Source organism: Somniosus microcephalus, chromosome 3, assembly GCF_052327205.1.
Source record: "Somniosus microcephalus isolate GS21.2 chromosome 3, FLI_Smic_1.0, whole genome shotgun sequence".
In the NCBI taxonomy this organism is placed as follows: domain Eukaryota; kingdom Metazoa; phylum Chordata; class Chondrichthyes; order Squaliformes; family Somniosidae; genus Somniosus; species Somniosus microcephalus.
The window spans coordinates 105,729,542-105,746,040 of record NC_140989.1 but is presented as its reverse complement, the minus strand read 5'-3'; the positions used below and the strand labels follow the sequence as shown (position 1 = coordinate 105,746,040).

The window sequence follows — 16,499 nt, the reverse complement described above, 5'->3', positions numbered from 1 at the left end:
CCTTTTGAAATTCATGCTGACTGCTCTTTATTATATTTTCAGTTTCTAGGTGTTTTTCTATTACATCTTTGAGTAAAGATTCCATTATCTTTCTTGCCACTGACATCAAGCTAACTGGTCTAGAGTTCCCTGGACTTGTTCTATCGTCCTTCTTAAATATAGGAATAATAATATTAGCTATCCGCCAGTCCTTTGTCACTATTCCCTAATGAATTTTTATATATATATGTAATAGTGCCTTTGCTATGTCTTCCCTAACTTTTAAATGCGCGGACGCAATCCACCCGGACCAGGGGTGTTCTCTCTAACTTTGATTAGTTTATCAATTATCACCCCCCTTTTTATCTTAAATATCTTTATATCTTTTATGATCTCTTCTAATGATGTCATGCCCAACTTGTTAGTCTCCTTGGTAAATACTGAGACAAAGTAATTATTACATTTTTGCCCATTTTGCTGTCATTACCTGTGAGTCTATCTTATGCATCCTTTAGTGGCCTTGTCCCTATCCTGATTTTCTTTTGTTATTTATGTGTCTGTAGAATACTTTACTATTTATTTTATATTCCTCGATAATTTAATTTCTTAGTGCCTTTTTGCTTTCCTTTTTTTTTTTTACTTTCCCAACCTCTTCATATTTCCTTTTGTCGTCATCTCCTTTATTCACTGTATACCTATTGTATACCTTTTTCTTTAGTTTACAATTTACCTTCATCTCTTTATTCATCCATGGCGTTTCATTATTAGGTAGTTTGTTCTTGTTTTTTAGTGGAATATATTTTTCTTGAATTCAATTGATCACCATTTTAAATATTTCCCAGTGCTGTCCTATCTCTGTCAACATTTTTTTCCCAATTTACCATCCTTTGTTTCAATCTCGTCCCCTCAAAATTAGCTTTTTTCCAATCTATTACTTTGATCTTTGTCTTAATAATGTCTTTCTCAATCATTATTTTAAACCTATGTCATTATCGCTATTTCCTAGATGTTCCCCTATGTTTACTTTTCTTATCTGCTCTGGTTCATTTCCCATTACTAGATCCAGTAGTGATTCCTCTCTTGTTGGGCTTCTTATGTATTGGGTAAGAAAAGAGTCCTGAACACACTGTAAAAACTCCATTCCCTTTTCCCCTTTACCTACCTCTTCTTGGCAGTTTATTTGTGGGTATTTGAAATCTCCCATGATTATTATTCTATGTCTTTTACTCATTTCATAGATTTGCCTACATATTTCTTCCTCCAATTCCCTTCCACTACTTAGGTGGTCGGTAGAATACCCCTATTAACATGATTGATGCCTTGTTATCAATGTTCCCGTTGAATTTCTTTTGGGTGCGCGGCCCCTTTAAGAGGCTGCACGGTCCATTCAGAATACCGTGCATGCGAGATTTTTCCTATTGAAAAGCTGACAAGCCAGCTGCGCAGCTTAAAGGGAACATTGATTCTTATCCTTTGTCTCAATACATATGGATTCTGTTTCTTTCTTAATGTTAGTTATGTCCCTTTTTTCTACTGCCATTATGTTATCTCTAATAAGTACAGCTACCCCACCTCTCCTTCATTCCCATCCTTTCTAAATACGTTATATCTTGGAATATTTGACTGCCAGTCCTCATGTAGCCATGTTTCAGTTATCCCTACTACATCTGGCTCCTCGCTACAAATTATTGCCTCCAGTTCCCCCATTTTGTTTCAGATGCTGTGCACATTGCTGTACAGGAAATTTAATTTGTTTTTATTAATTGTTCCACTCACTTTATTTTTAACAGTCATTTCATACTTATATTCTATAACTATATCTGTTCCCTGACCGTTATGTTACCTTTATTCTTTACCTTGGTCTGACCTTTACCCTCATCTCCTATTTATTTTATCTTCAGGTTTATTTTATTTTCACCAGATCCCTCCCCCGTCTTACTACAGGAAACTTTGTGCTATCTGGAGGTGAGCAATCTGGAGCCACCGGCAAAAATCAGCAGCCATTTTTTATTCTTTTTGTTTGTTTTTTTTGCTTTGTTTGAACAGTCAAGCTGTGCAAGGTCTGTAGCTATGGCAACAGCTTCAGCTACAGAGCTTTAGGGCCACACCCGAGTGTTTAGAAGCTGTTGCTAAGCAACAGTGTTTGTTGTCAAATACGGAGATAAGAATCTCCGTATCTCTCAACATTAACTCTGGAGAGTACGGCAGTTTTCAGGCAACGGCAGCAGCTCGGTCCCGTGGGTGCCGGATAGCACAAAGTTTCCTGTAGTTTAAAGTCCTATCCACAGCCCTATTTATCCTTTCCGCTAGGATACTGGTCCCATTCCGGTTCAGGTGGAGCCCGTCACAGCTGCTTCCAGTGTCCCATGAAATGAAATCTTTCTTTCCCACACCAGTCTTTCAGCCACACGTTCACCTTCCTGATCTGTCTATCCCTATGCCAATTAACATTTGGCTCAGGTAGTAACCCTGAGCTTACCACCCGTGAGGTCCTGTTTTTTAATTTAGTTCCTAGCTTCTGATATTCCCTTAGCAGGACTTCCTCCCTTTTCTTCCCTATGTCATTGGTCCGGACATGGACAACAACAATTGGATGTTCCCCATCCCTTTCCAAGTTCCTCTCCAGCTGCTCCGAGATATCCTTTACCCTTGCACCAGGTAGGCAACATACCCTCCTGGACTCAGTTTCAACTGCAGATGATTCTATCTCCCTAATTATTGAATCGCCTATGACTACAACCTTTCTATTCTGCACCTTCCCCCCCCCCCCTTGGACTGCCTCCTGCTCCATGGTGCCATAGTTAGCATTCTAACCAGCCTCCCTGCAGTCTTCATCCTTATCCTCACAGGTAGCAAGTATATTGTACCTGTTGGAAAGGACCAGTGTCTGTGGGACCTTGTCTATCTCCCCTCGGTTCCCCTGACCCTGCTGATTGACAGTCACACTCTCCCCTTCCTGCACCTGTGCCTTCCTCTGAGGAGTGACTGTACTCTGGAGAAAACTATCCAGAAATTCCTCCCCCTCCCTTATGTGTTGGAGTGTCTCTAACACGCACTCCAGCTCAATGACTCTGAGCTAGAGTGACTCAAGGCAGAAACATTTCCTGCAGATGTGGCAATCCGGGACAGTCTCACTGTCCACAAACTCCCACTTATAGTCCCGTCACACTACCTGCGCTGCCATTTCAATATTTATTTATTGGTTAGGAGTTATTAATTTCTATAACTAATAAAAATCATTTGAGGTCCAGTATTATGTGTTGGATTAGTTTGATTTGAAATTCATTAGTACTGATTTACTCTGATTACTTATTATTTATGTATAGCAGATACTTATTTAATGCAAATTGGATCTGTTTAATGTTAGTTCTTCTACTTAGTTTATTTTGTCCCCTTAGATCTCTCTATATTTGTTCATTAAAATTCTACTTACTCGACCAGATCCAGCCAAATCCACCTAAAGAAGAAATACACATAAAATGAACACTATCAAACTTCAAATTGGTCAAAAGCTTTCAAAAAATATAATTTTGGGCAGTCTTACCAGTGTAAGCTTGCCTGCTGTTATGCATTTTTCTTCGGCTAAATACAAAAACATATATGGTTAAATGCAATATAAGAATTGGGAGCAGGAGTAGGCCTGCTCCGCCATTCAATAAGATCATGGCTAATTCTCAACCTGAACCCCTTTCCCACCTGATCCTCATATCCCTTGATTCCCCTAGAGTCCAAAAATCTGTCTATCTCAGCATTGAATATATAAGAACGTGATTCCTTCCCGTCCCATTGCATTATTTTCTCGCTGACACATAAGGCTCTGTTTTCAAATGTCTAAAGTTGCTGCTATTGAGCCAGCTGCAATTCGTTTTGTCTTTGACTTGTTTCCCTCCGTTTCAGCTCCCGTTCACTGCATGGGCAATAATGTCATCCTCACTGCATGGGCTGTAATCTGGCAGAGAGGATCTCCTGCCCATTATAGAACCTGCTCGATTTTCATTGGGAATAAAAATCAGACTCTAACAGATGGGCAATTGGCTCCGCCAGATTATCACCCACGCAGTGAAGACGGAAATTTACACCAGTGTATCCAGCTCACACCAGGAACTTATGCAGAGAACTGTAAAGAATGGCTCACATCCTATCACTCCGAGGCATAGTATATTGTCATCACAATGGACAGCACAGTCCATCTTCCAGTATAAATAATAGTTCACTGTCACCAACCCCTTGAATGCTGACTGGTCATCTATTTGCATATCAAGCTTTTCTTTTCCTTTTGCTTTCCTCAGGTAAGCCATTACTTGATTAGAAAATAGATTTTTTTCCTACTTTGTATCAAGTACGCTCAGGCCAGCCATGGCCATAGGTCAGATTCTTGCATGGCATCCTACAACACCCTGACAGTGGCTGGAATTTTAACATTGGAGAACGTGCAGGTTTGGGGGTGGGTCGGCGGTTAAAAGTGCAGAAATTGGCAGCGCGTCAGGAACCTGTCTTTCACTGAGGCACGTTTCAAGGCGCGCCACTGACCTGCTTGGGAGAGGCAGGCGACCTCATTGAGGTACTTAACTGCTCATTTACAGATCTTTAACTGCCTTTTTAACATTAGGTTTGAACTTTAACTGGTTGCGCATGGGATTCACGCATCTTGGGAACCTCGCCTGTGACGGGGAGGTGGAAGCTCAGTGGCCATTGTGCAAGTTCATTCAATGACAGCTGGAAAAAGCACAAATACACCTTACACCTGCTTCCTTGCCTAAGGGAAAGGCTCTTGCTGACACCATTCTGTGCAGAGATTTAGCTTTCAGAAGTTTGCAGGTGATCTTCGCAACCTCTGCAGCCACTCTCGCCACATTTGAGGATTGTGCCTCTGATCTCCACTTTACCTGGCATCTATTAAATCAGCATGGGTGCCGCTTATGCTGTCTCACCTTGGACCTCAGAATCTGACGAAGATGAGCCCCAGCACCCACACCAGCAGCCTTCTCCTCACCAACCTGATGCGCCACAGGAGAGAGGGGATCAGCATAGGGGTGCACCGTGCTGGAGGCAATACCCCCAACACAGGGTATACAGGCAGAGCAGCAGTCCTTCAGGCGGCTCAGCCTATCATGCCAGGTCGTCACAGACATTTGTAGCTTGCTGGAACAAAACCTGCTGCCCAGAGGATCTTACCACACCTTACCAGTGGCTGTCAAAGTCACCACTGCCCTCAACTTCTTCACCTCAGGCTCCTTCCAGGGATCTGTAGCAGACATTTGCAGGATCTCGCAGTCGGCCGCCCACAGATGCAACACCCAGGTGACTGATGTCATGTTTCACAAGTCCGTCAATTATGTGAACTTTGCCACTGACGAAGCCACTGTTATTGAGCGGGTGCTCAGCTTTGCAGCTCTGGCTGGCTTCCCACAGGTGCAGGGCGTCATCGACTGCACACATGTTCCCATCAAGGCATCCCTGCATCACCCAGGACTGTTTGTGAACCGCAAGGGCTGCCACTCCCTCAATGTGCAACTCGTCTGCAACCATAAAAAGATCATGTGTGTGTGTGCCGGATTCCCTAGCAGTCATGACTCTTTCATGCTGCACCAGTTCACCCTCCCTCAGCACTTTACACCTCCAAACAGAGTTACCAGCTGGCTGCTTGGAGACAAGGGCAATCCAGTGAAGACGTTGTTGATGACACCATTGAGGAGGCCAAGCAATGAGGCCCAGGAGCGCTATAATGACAGCTACATGTCCAACAGATGTGTCATAGAGCAAGCAATCGGCATGCTGAAGATGCGCTTCAGATGCCTTGACAGATTTGGAGAAGCCCTTCAGCACACACCAGGCAGAGTCTCCAGATTCATCGTCGTATGCTGCGCGCTGCACAACATACCACAGCAGCGAGGATTGGCGCTGCAGGAGGAGCAAGGCACAGAGTGCACAGCCTCTTCGGAGGAGGAGGAACCTGAGGTGGAGATGGCACCAATGGCGGCGCACACTGCTGCCCAGGATGGCCTCATAATGGCCCAATTTACTTAACTTGCACTAATACACCCATATGGCTCCCAGATGCTGTACCAACTCCACCTCCCCCCTCCCCACCCCCGCAACACCACTAAGCAGCCCTACAATGACCAAGTCATTCCTGTCACCCAAATCCCTATTGCTCGAGGTTAAGTAATGTTTCGCCATTCACTCAAAGTGACAAAGCCACTTCCCAGCTAGCAGGCAAAAATGGACAAGATGGGAAAGTAGTGCAAAGAAATAAATTTATGTGCATCATAAATAGAACTGAAACTTAACACTAACATTTTGGCAAACATCCATGTGCATACCCTTGTGCATCTACGATTGTGTCTTTTTTCTTTTCCGCGTGCTTCTATGAGGTGCAACCCCTGTGGCTTCAGCAGAGGTAAAGCCAGGCAGCTCACTGCCCTGCTGCAACTGCTCTGACACTTTTGACGGATATCCTCTGGGTTTTGAAGCTTGTGAGGGCTCCACCAAAGACTGCTCCTCCTGCAACTGTGCAGTGGCAAACTCGACCATTGGGATCCAAGGCAGCATGCGAGGCTCTGACTTATGGGGAGGCAATGGGAGAGAAGCGGGAGCGCTTTGAGCAGAGCCCCCACTTCTATGTCCCCATCACCAACATCCCCCTCATGGGCTACCCGCACTTACCTGCTAGCAAGGAGCTGGAGATACCTTGCTGTGCATCGGTGGGGCGATGAATGCCCAAGTCTAAGTTGGTATCTCTCCTCAAGATGAGGTCAATGAGAGTCTGCCATCTGTTGGTCACAGCAAGCATATTCTCATTTGACTGGTGCATTTGCTGCTCCATGCAGGTGGCCATCCTTTATATGGAACAGCACATCGTCGCCATCGCCTGGGAGATGGTGGTGTTCATGTTGGAGATGGACTCCTCTATTCTCTATACAGTCGCACACATAGTGGCTGCAAAAGCTGCCAGAGCCTCGCGCATTTGTTGCTGCTCCTCCAAGATCACCCTCTTTCTCGACAGTCCCCGAGGTACAGCATCTGCATGCAGCTAAGCAGAGCTGAGGAACGTCCTCTGCCCTCCGGCGAGGACTCTCCACTATTGTCCCTGTCTCCACCATCTACTCTTGATCACTTGTGATCTGTGAGACATCAGGTGACACCACTATGTCTTGCTGGACCCACCGAGGTGCGCGTATCTGCACTGGTGCTGGGTACTTATGGGTCTGATGACGGTGCACCCTCAGAGAATGGAGCTTCCTCTGAGGAGTCATCTTCCTCCTCTGGCTGGACAGTGGGGGGAGCACTTGATGGACCTGTGCGAGATTAAAGACATGAATTAGAAATGTAATGATAAGAATGCACAACATTACCATTATGCACATGATGAAATTTCATTGGCTGCTGACATCAAGTCATCATGAGTAACTGTTGTAGGCCATGTGGCTGTATGATATTTAATTCTGTCACCATGTTGATAGGAGGTCCGCCTCTCTCTGTCTCCCACCGCCAGCAGCTCTGCAACTCCAATGATTTGCAGTGCCTCCTCCTCTGCTGGAGTCAAGTTGGTGTACATTGGAGGGCCACCTCCAGTTTGTTGCCTCTCCCTGTTCTGGGCTCTCTTCTGCTAGGAGGGAAAGAAGAGAACTTTAAATGAGAGTGATGGAATGAGGGTAAGGAATGGATGGAGGGTGACTATGAAGGAGCGGCGTGACATTGCCAAATTGCCTCTTTCTGTGGCGTTACTTCCTATGATTGCATTAGGATTAGGATGAGGGTGAGTGTCAGTGGTGGTTAGTCAGATGGGGATAGAAACATAGAAGATAGGAGCAGGAGTAGGCCATTCGGCGCCTTGAGCCTGCTCCGCCATTTAATGAGATCATGGCTGATCATCCAAATTCAGTACCCTGTCCCTGCTTTCTCCCCATATCCCTTGATCCCTTTAGCCTTAAATATATCTAACTCCTTCTTGAATATATGTAATGAATTGGCCTCAACTGCCTTTTGTGGTTCACCACTCTCTGGGTGAAGAAATTCCTCCTCATCTCTGTCCTAAATGGCTTACCCCTTATCTTTAGACTGTGACCCCTGGTTCTGGACTCCCCGGCCATCGGGAACATCCTGCATCTAGTCTGTCTAGTCCTGTTAGAATTTTATAAGTTTCAATGAGATCCCCTCTCATTCTTCTAAACTCCAGCAAATATAAGCCCAATCAACCCAATCTCTCCTCATACATCATTCTTGCCATCCCAGGTATCAGTCTGGTGAATCTTCGCTGCGCTCCATGGCAAGAACATCATTCCTCAGATAAGGTGACCAAAACTGCACACAATACTCAAGGTGTGGTCTCACCAAGGCCCTGTACAACTGCAGCAAGACATCCTTGCTCCTATACTCAAATCCTCTCGCTATGAAGGCCAACATACCATTTGCCTTCTTAACCGCCTGCTGCACCTGCATGCTTACCTTCAGCGACTGGTGCACAAGGACATCCAGGCCTCATTGCACTTCCCCTTCTCCCAGTCTATTGCCGTTCAGATAATCTGCCTTCCTGTTTTTGCTACCAAAGTGGATAACCTCGCATTTATCCACATTATACTGCATCTGCCATGCATCTGCCCAATCACCCAACCTGTCCAAATCAGACTGGAGTTTCTCTGCATCCTCCTCACAGCACACACGCCCACCCAGCTTTGTGTCGTCTGCAAACTTGGAGATATTACATCTAGTTCCCTCATCTAGATCATTAATATATATTGTGAATAGCTGGGGCCCTAGCACCAATCCCTGCGGTACCCGACTAGTCACTGCCTGCCACTCAGAAAAAGACCCGTTTATTCCAACTCTTTGCTTCCTGTCTGCCAACCAGTTCTCTATCCAAGTCAGTACCTTACCCCCAATCCCATGTGCTTTAACTTTACACACTAATCTCTTATGCGGGACCTTATCGAAAGCCTTCTGAAAGTCCAAATACACCACATCCACTGGTTCTCCCTGATCTATTCCACCAGTTACATCCTCAAAAAATTCCAGTAGATTAGTCAAGCACGATTTACCTTTCGTAAATCCATGTTGACTTTGTCCGATCCTGTCACTGTTTTCCAAGTGCTCTGCTATTACATCTTTTACAATAGACTCTAGCATTTTCCCCACTACCGATGTCAGGCTTACCGGCCTATAATTCCCCGTTTTCTCTCTACCACCTTTTTTGAATAGTGGGGTTACATTAGCTACCCTCCAATCCATGGGAACTGTTCCAGAGTCTATTGAATTTTGGAAGATGACCAGCAATGCATCTACTATTTGTAGGGCCACTTCCTTAAGTACCCTAGGATGTAGATTATCAGGCCCTGGGGATTTATCGGCCTTCAATCCCATCAATTTCCCTAACACCATTTCCCTACAAATACTGATTTCATTCAGTTCCTCCCTCTCATTAGACCCTATGTTCCCCGACATCTCTGGGAGGTTATTTGTGTCCTCCTTTGTGAAGACAGAACCAAAGTATGTATTTAATTGGCCTGCCATTTCTTTGTTCCCCATTATAAATTCCCCTGATTCTGACTGCAAGGGACCTACGCTTGACTTCACCAATTTTTTTCTCTTCACATATCTATAGAAGCTTTTACAGTCAGTTTTTATGTTCCCTGAAAGCTTACTCTCAGTCTATTTTCCCCCTCTTAATTAATCCCTTTGTCCTCCTTTGCTGAATCCTAAACTGCTCCCAATCCTCAGGTTTGCTGCTTTTTCTGGCCAATTTATATTGTGAGTAGGTGCATAGAGAGTGAGGGATGGGTGCACCTTGCAAGGTAGGTTGGTGTGAGGATTGACGTGCAGGAGTAGGCTTGGGAAGGCAGAGTGATGGGGTTGGGGTGACATGCACATCAGGATGTAGTTGAATGGGCATTGCACTCACCTTTCCTGACCTCATGAGATCATTAAATCTTTTCCAGCACTGGATCCAGGACCAACTTACTACATCCCTGCTGCTGACTTCCTCCGCGATCTCTAGCCATGCCCTCTTGGTGGCTCTGGCTGCTCTTTTGTGCCCATCCCCAGGGAACAGGACCTCCCTGTGTGCTCTGACTCTCTGGACCAAGACTTCCAGGGAGGCATCTGAGAATCTGGGCGCAGCCTTCTGTCGCTGTGACTCCATAGCTGCTTGAACCCACACAAATCTCTGCAATATCGAGTAATTGCCACCTCTCCCAACCACCTTTATGTCTCCTCCAACAACCTTCAACGGGGATGTGTACAAGGCTCCTTTAAATATCTGAGCTGAAAACAAGTCATCGGTGACATCAGCAGACCCGTTCCATTTAATTGGGCCGGGAAACCTGCATGACTGTTTCAATTGATGTAATTGAGTTAAACGCACAGTGCAGAATGTGCTGTTAAAAACTTTGGGATAGTGACCCACAATGTGGGCCGCACGCACCCGCCCCGACTCTCGGGTAAAGATTCTGGCCAATGTATCTAAACTTCACCTCACAGTAAAGCAATCTACAACTGAACCAGTGTGTCTTCCACATCTTGCATTATTTTCATGGCCTCATTGATTTTGAAAAATTAGTACCAATTATTGCCAAATTTCAGAGCACTTTTATAGGACTAGTTCCACTAGGAACAAGTTTCAGCCTATTCAAACATATTTCAATTTGTACTTGTAGCAAAAGGAAACGATTTGGACTGATATTCCTCCCCACCTTCCTCATCCCAGTGTAATCCGGGTGTTGCATTTTACTCAAGCACCTAACTACACCTTGACAAACTCCAGCGTTTTACGAGGTTCAAATATTTTAAATATTTTGGTTGGGTGCTACAGTTGATTTTGACTCACCAAAGCCGGCGTTAATGGGGTGGGAAGAGCCTCAAAATGGGGCTGGTAGATTTACTGCTCCATTAACGCTGACATCCAGCTGTCGACATTTTGAAAAGGGTCTGCACCTGGGCGGTCGCAGTGCCTGCCTGAAACAGGCGGTAGGTCTCTTACCCATGCAAATCAGGACCCCAATTGCAGTTTTAAAGGACACATGCGTACTGCCGTTGACAAATCAAGGAGGCAGTCCTTAAAGGACCACTTAAGCTGGCCACTCTGGAAACAGCCACAAACATGTATTACACTTGTATTTTTGTGGAGCAGGGGTTCTCCTCCTGGCTCCAGAAAAATACTGACATCGTAGGCTCACATCCCTCGTTCTCATCTCCCCCTCCCCCAGGACCTATCTGCAGCTGCCGCCGGCATCCCAACTGGCCGACATTCCTGTGGCCTCAAATGAGGCCTGGGCTTCAAAATTGTGGCTGTCCCATCACCTTCTGGTATGGGCAGGCAGACAGTGTGCTCAAAAGTTAAAATATGCCTGGTTGTGTGCTGCTGCAAACCTTAAAGGCTTGCAGCCATACTAACTGGCAGTGAAATGGAAGCCTGCTGGTTGCTGTCAGAAGCAAATGGCCTTTGACTATCACACTGAAAAATTGACTTATTTGTCTTTCCAAAAGGTTCCAGTAGGTTGCTGGTTGCCCTTTCCAACTTGAAGGTGTAGGCCCACAACCTCTTAGCTCCCAGTTCCCTTGGGCAGTCTTCTTTGTTGATAAACGCCACTGGAATACTTGGAAAGTGATACAGGAGATTCTATGGCATCACTCCTGCCTCATTTATATCACGTTGAAATGCTTCTGCAGTTTCAAGCAGGAACTTGCTACTCAAACTAGGGATGGTTCAGAATATGCATGTTAAATGCAAAGAAAGTGGAGACCCTGCGTATTAGGCCTCTGTCCCTTTTCCTCATTCTGGACTCTAACCCACACATTAGTGGTAATATAATGAGCTGGATTGAGAACTGGCTGGAAGGACGTAAGCAGAAAGTGGTTACAGATGGATTTGGATCTGTTTGGGGACCGGTCACCAGTGGTGTTCCGCAGTGATTGGTGTTAGGACAGTTGCTCTTCACTTTTTATTAATGATCTAGATGTTGGGAGCACGATCTGCAAATTTTCATATGATACCAAGATCTATGCGAGTGTTAGGACTGTAGATGATGCTTGACTGATGTGTTGGGAGATTGGGCTCGTGACTGGCATGCGGTGTTTAATTTGGAAAAGTGCAGTGTTATATATGTGGGAAGGACAAATGCGCAACATGCATAATACACCCATCAAGGAAAAGCATTAAAAAAGGTAGAGAAAGAAAGAGATCTAGTGCATACATCTCTAAAGGTTTATGAGAAATGCTGTGAAGCAATAGCTAGAATGAATAGGGTGTTGGGGTGCATTCATAGGACAATTAATTATAAGTTAAAGCATACTTTTTTGTCCTTATACAAGACCTTGGTCAGGCCTCAGTTCCAATACTGTGTCCAGTTTTGGTCTCCTCATATGGTGGGTGTTATTGAGGCTTTGGAAAGGGTGCAGAGGAGGGCTACTAGACTAATTCCCAGTTTAAAGCATCTTAGCTAGGCTAAAAGAGCTGGGACTCCAAGGGTGATCTGATCGAGGTTTATAAGATGATGAAGGGAATAGATTGTGTAAGAGTTGACTGTTTGTTCCAATTAAGTAGTTTAGGGAGGACCAGGGTCACAATTGTAAGTTGTATAAGGCCAGATCTAGGTTAGATGTCAGGAGGTGGTTGTTTTCCCAGAGTATAGTGGACCTCTGGAACAGTCTGTTGGTTCGTGTGGTGGATGCCGATTCACTGAATTCCTTCAAGTGAGAGATGGACCTGTTTCTGGCCGGGGCGGAGATCACCTTTCACAACAGGCAGGTACTGCAAGGAATTATCAGGACCAGAGTGATCTCCTGGTCTAGTTTTGATCGCCTAGGGAGTCGGAGAGGAATTTCCCAGATTTATTTCCTCAAATTGGCCATGGGATCACAATTGTGTGAATGGATGTAAATCTCATATTAATCATTGGAAACAAGGTGGAATTAGGAACATATGCTGAAGTTTCAATGGATTGTTAATTCTATAAAACATTCTTGAAATTCATTTTGCTAAAGAATCATACAATTTAGTTTGGTTGATATGATACTAAATTCACAGTTTTTAGTACAGAATATATTAACAGAAATTCTTACTTTTTTCAGCATTGATATTTGTGTGAACAATAGTAATGTAAAACAATGTGTGACTCCTGTTGCTGAAGTCTCCTTTAGACACTCCTGCAGAAGAAAGATTCACATTATGTTACTGTGTATGTATAGGATTCCCTCTAAACATAATAATTCAGATTTTTATATATCTTCATATACTGTAAATACAAATGCCTAACGCAAGAAGATATTACAGAACAATTGATGGCTATAATTGAGACTCAATTCTTGATGTGAATTTATTATTCTAGTAGCCTAGATAATTAACTATCCAATGCAGAAAAAGAATACTGTCATTTTGGCATTACTTGAAGCCCAACAAGACGCCTCTTACCTCCTTTCTACTCCTCCCTAAGAAGGATAATCATTAGTAGGTCACGAGACTAATATAATCTACAACAACAACTTGCATTTATATAGCATCTTTAATGTAGAAAAACATTCCAACGTACTTCACAGAGGCGAAATCTAGTTAAATTTTCTGAAGCCATTCAATAAGTCTCTATATATGAGGCTGGCGAAGAAGATTAAGACTCAGAGAATTAATAGAAAATTAGCTAAGTGGATTGATAACTTGCTGAAATACCTGGATCAGATTCCCTCTAAGACTTCGTCTATCCAGCGAATACGAACCTAAAGCATCAAGTCTATCTTCATAGTGCTTGGGGAGAAATTAATGATAAATAGAAAAGACTGTGTCTAGGGAGGAGGACCTAATGGAATGCCACAGGGACTTGCTCTGGAACCCTGTTGTTCTCACTATTTATAAATGATAGGAGAGTACTTTTTTGTAATATAAAATATATCACCATGCTTTGTGCTAAGATAGCAAATATAGACACATTGGTAGAATTCAAAAAGCGAGCTGAACGATTTAAGTGGACATATTGGCCCAGAAATTCAGGTCTCCATGGGTGAGTACACGCTGGGTACTCACGCGTGGGCCCGATGGAAGTGCCGGTTTCCTGCATGCACTGTGCATGCGTGGGAAACCGGCACTTCCGTTCCTCTGAACGAAGGGGTTCAGAGGTCGAACGCGTGCGCAGGGGAGGCTTCGCGTGCGCTTTGAACTTATGTTTTTTTTTACAGGTTTTTCCGGGAGGGTAAGTCTTTAGAATTTAGAAATTTAAAAAGCAGGCGTAAGGCCTGCTTTTTACAAGGTAAGTGGTCAATTAATTAAAATTAAAACATTTTTCCCACAGGTTTATTATTTTTAAATACTTTAAAGCAAGGTAAGTTTATTTTTAGCCCCATTAGAATATAAAATTATTTTTCAAAAATTTAAATTATTGTTTAAAATAGTTATTTAATGTAATTTATAGTTTATTTAAAAAGTGTGATTTAAAAAAAAAAAAAAATGATTTGAAGGTTTTCTGCTATTTTGGGGCCGTAGTATTTATAAATGGGAACATGGCATCGGCGGCAGTTTGAAACCAGCGGCAGTGAGTCAGGAGCAGCCCGACTAGAGCGGGCCTGTGTGGGAACACAGCATCGGCGGCAGTTTGAAACCAGCGGCAGTGAGTCAGGAGCAGCCCGACTAGAGCGGGCCTGTGTGGGAACACAGCATCAGCGGCAGTGAGTCAGGAGCAGCCCGACTAGAGCGGGCCTGTGTGGGAACACAGCATCGGCGGCAGTTTGAAACCAGCGGCAGTGAGTCAGGAGCAGCCCGACTAGAGCGGGCCTGTGTGGGAACACAGCATCGGCGGCAGTTTGAAACCAGCGGCAGTGAGTCAGGAGCAGCCCGACCAATTCAACAGCAGGGGCGAGAGGTAAAAAGTAATCAAAGTGTGACGTCACCAGGAAGCAGGTAAGTGATTGGTTGGTGAGTATTTGTTTGGTGAGTATATCTCTTTTTCTTTAAAACTTTAACTCTGGTTTATAGTTTCTAAGGTCTCTCTAGTGTAGCAGGGACTGTTGGTAAACCAGTTAACTGTAGTATAATTAGTGGGATTGATTGATTTAATTTAAATTCAATTAATTAAAGGGTAAGTCATGGCAGGACAGCCGGGCCCCGTGATCTGCTCCTCCTGCGATATGTGGGAACTCAGGGACACTTCCGGTGTCCCTGACAACTACATGTGCAGGAAGTGCATCCAGCTGCAGCTACTGACAGACTGCATTGCGGCGCTGGAGCTGCGATTGGACACATACTGGAGCGTTCACGATGCTCAGCACAACGTGAATAGCACATTTACGGAGTTGGACACACCGCAGGTAGAGGTTGGACAGGAAGAAAGGGAACGGGTGACCAACAGGCAGAGTACTAGGCGCAGGCAGGTAGTGCAGGGGTCCCCTGTGGCCATCCCGCTCTCCAACAGATACACCACTTTGAGTACTGTTGGGGGGGAAGGCAGCAGCAGCCAACTTCCTGGCACCAGGGGTGGCTCTGCTGCACAGAATGGGAGGAAAAAGAGGGGTAGAGCTATAGCAATAGGGGATTCAATTGTAAGGGGAATAGATAGGCGTTTCTGCGGCCGCAAACGAGACTCCAGGATGGTGTGTTGCCTCCCTGGTGCAAGGGTTAAGGATGTCTCCGAGCGACTCCAGAACATCTTGGAAGGGGAGGGTGAAGAGCCAGTTGTCGTGGTGCATATAGGCACCAACGATATAGGTAAAAAGCGGGATGAGGTCCTAAAAGCGGAGTATAGGGAGTTAGGAGATAAATTAAAAAACAGGACCTCAAAGGTAGTAATCTCAGGATTGCTACCAGTGCCACGTGCTAGTCAGAGTAGAAATAGAAGGATACTTCAGATGAATATGTGGCTAGAGGAATGGTGCCAGGGGGAGGGATTCAAGTTCCTGGGACATTGGAACCGGTTCTGGGGGAGGTGGGACCAGTTCAAACCGGACGGTCTGCACCTGGGCAGGGCTGGAACCAATGTCCTAGGGGGAGTGTTTGCTAGTGCTGTGGGGGAGGGTTTAAACTAAAATGGCAGGGGGTTGGGAACCTGAGAAGGGAGACAGAGGAAAGGGAAACAAGGATAAAAGCAAAAGATAGGAAGGAGAAAAACAAAAGTGGCAGTCAGAGAAATCAACGGTTTAAATCAAACATGGCCACAGTAAATAATAATTCTAATAGGTCTAAGAGCGTTAAAAAAACAAGCCTGAAGGCTTTGTGTCTTAATGCAAGGAGCATTTGTAATAAGGTGGATGAATTGGCTGCGCAAATAGAAGTAAACAAATACGATTTGGTTGGGATTACGGAAACGTGGCTCAAGGAAGGCCAGGACTGGGAACTCAACATCCAGGGGTATTCGATATTCAGGAAAGATAGGCAAAAAGGAAAGGGAGGTGGGGTAGCATTACTGGTTAAAGAAGGGATTAACACAATTGTAATGAAGGATATTAGCTCTGATGAGGTGGAATCTGTATGGGTAGAATTGAGAAATACTAAGGGGAAAAAAACGTTAGTGGGAGTGCTTTATAGACCTCCAAACAGTAAGGCGGAG

At 44.7% G+C, this 16,499-nt stretch overlaps 1 protein-coding gene across 1 annotated transcript in view; it reads right to left on the bottom strand.

Moving 5' to 3' along the window:
- LOC147121240 (kinesin-like protein Klp68D) overlaps positions 1-16,499 on the bottom strand; it is an 89,534-nt gene that overhangs the window by 51,444 nt on the left and 21,591 nt on the right. Inside the window, exons 7-9 of the mRNA XM_085981455.1 lie at positions 13,036-13,119; positions 3,524-3,561; positions 3,413-3,436 (exon numbers count right to left, since the gene is read on the bottom strand). Coding sequence (XP_085837581.1) covers positions 3,413-3,436; positions 3,524-3,561; positions 13,036-13,119 — 146 coding nt within the window. The remainder of the gene's footprint in view (positions 1-3,412; positions 3,437-3,523; positions 3,562-13,035; positions 13,120-16,499) is intronic.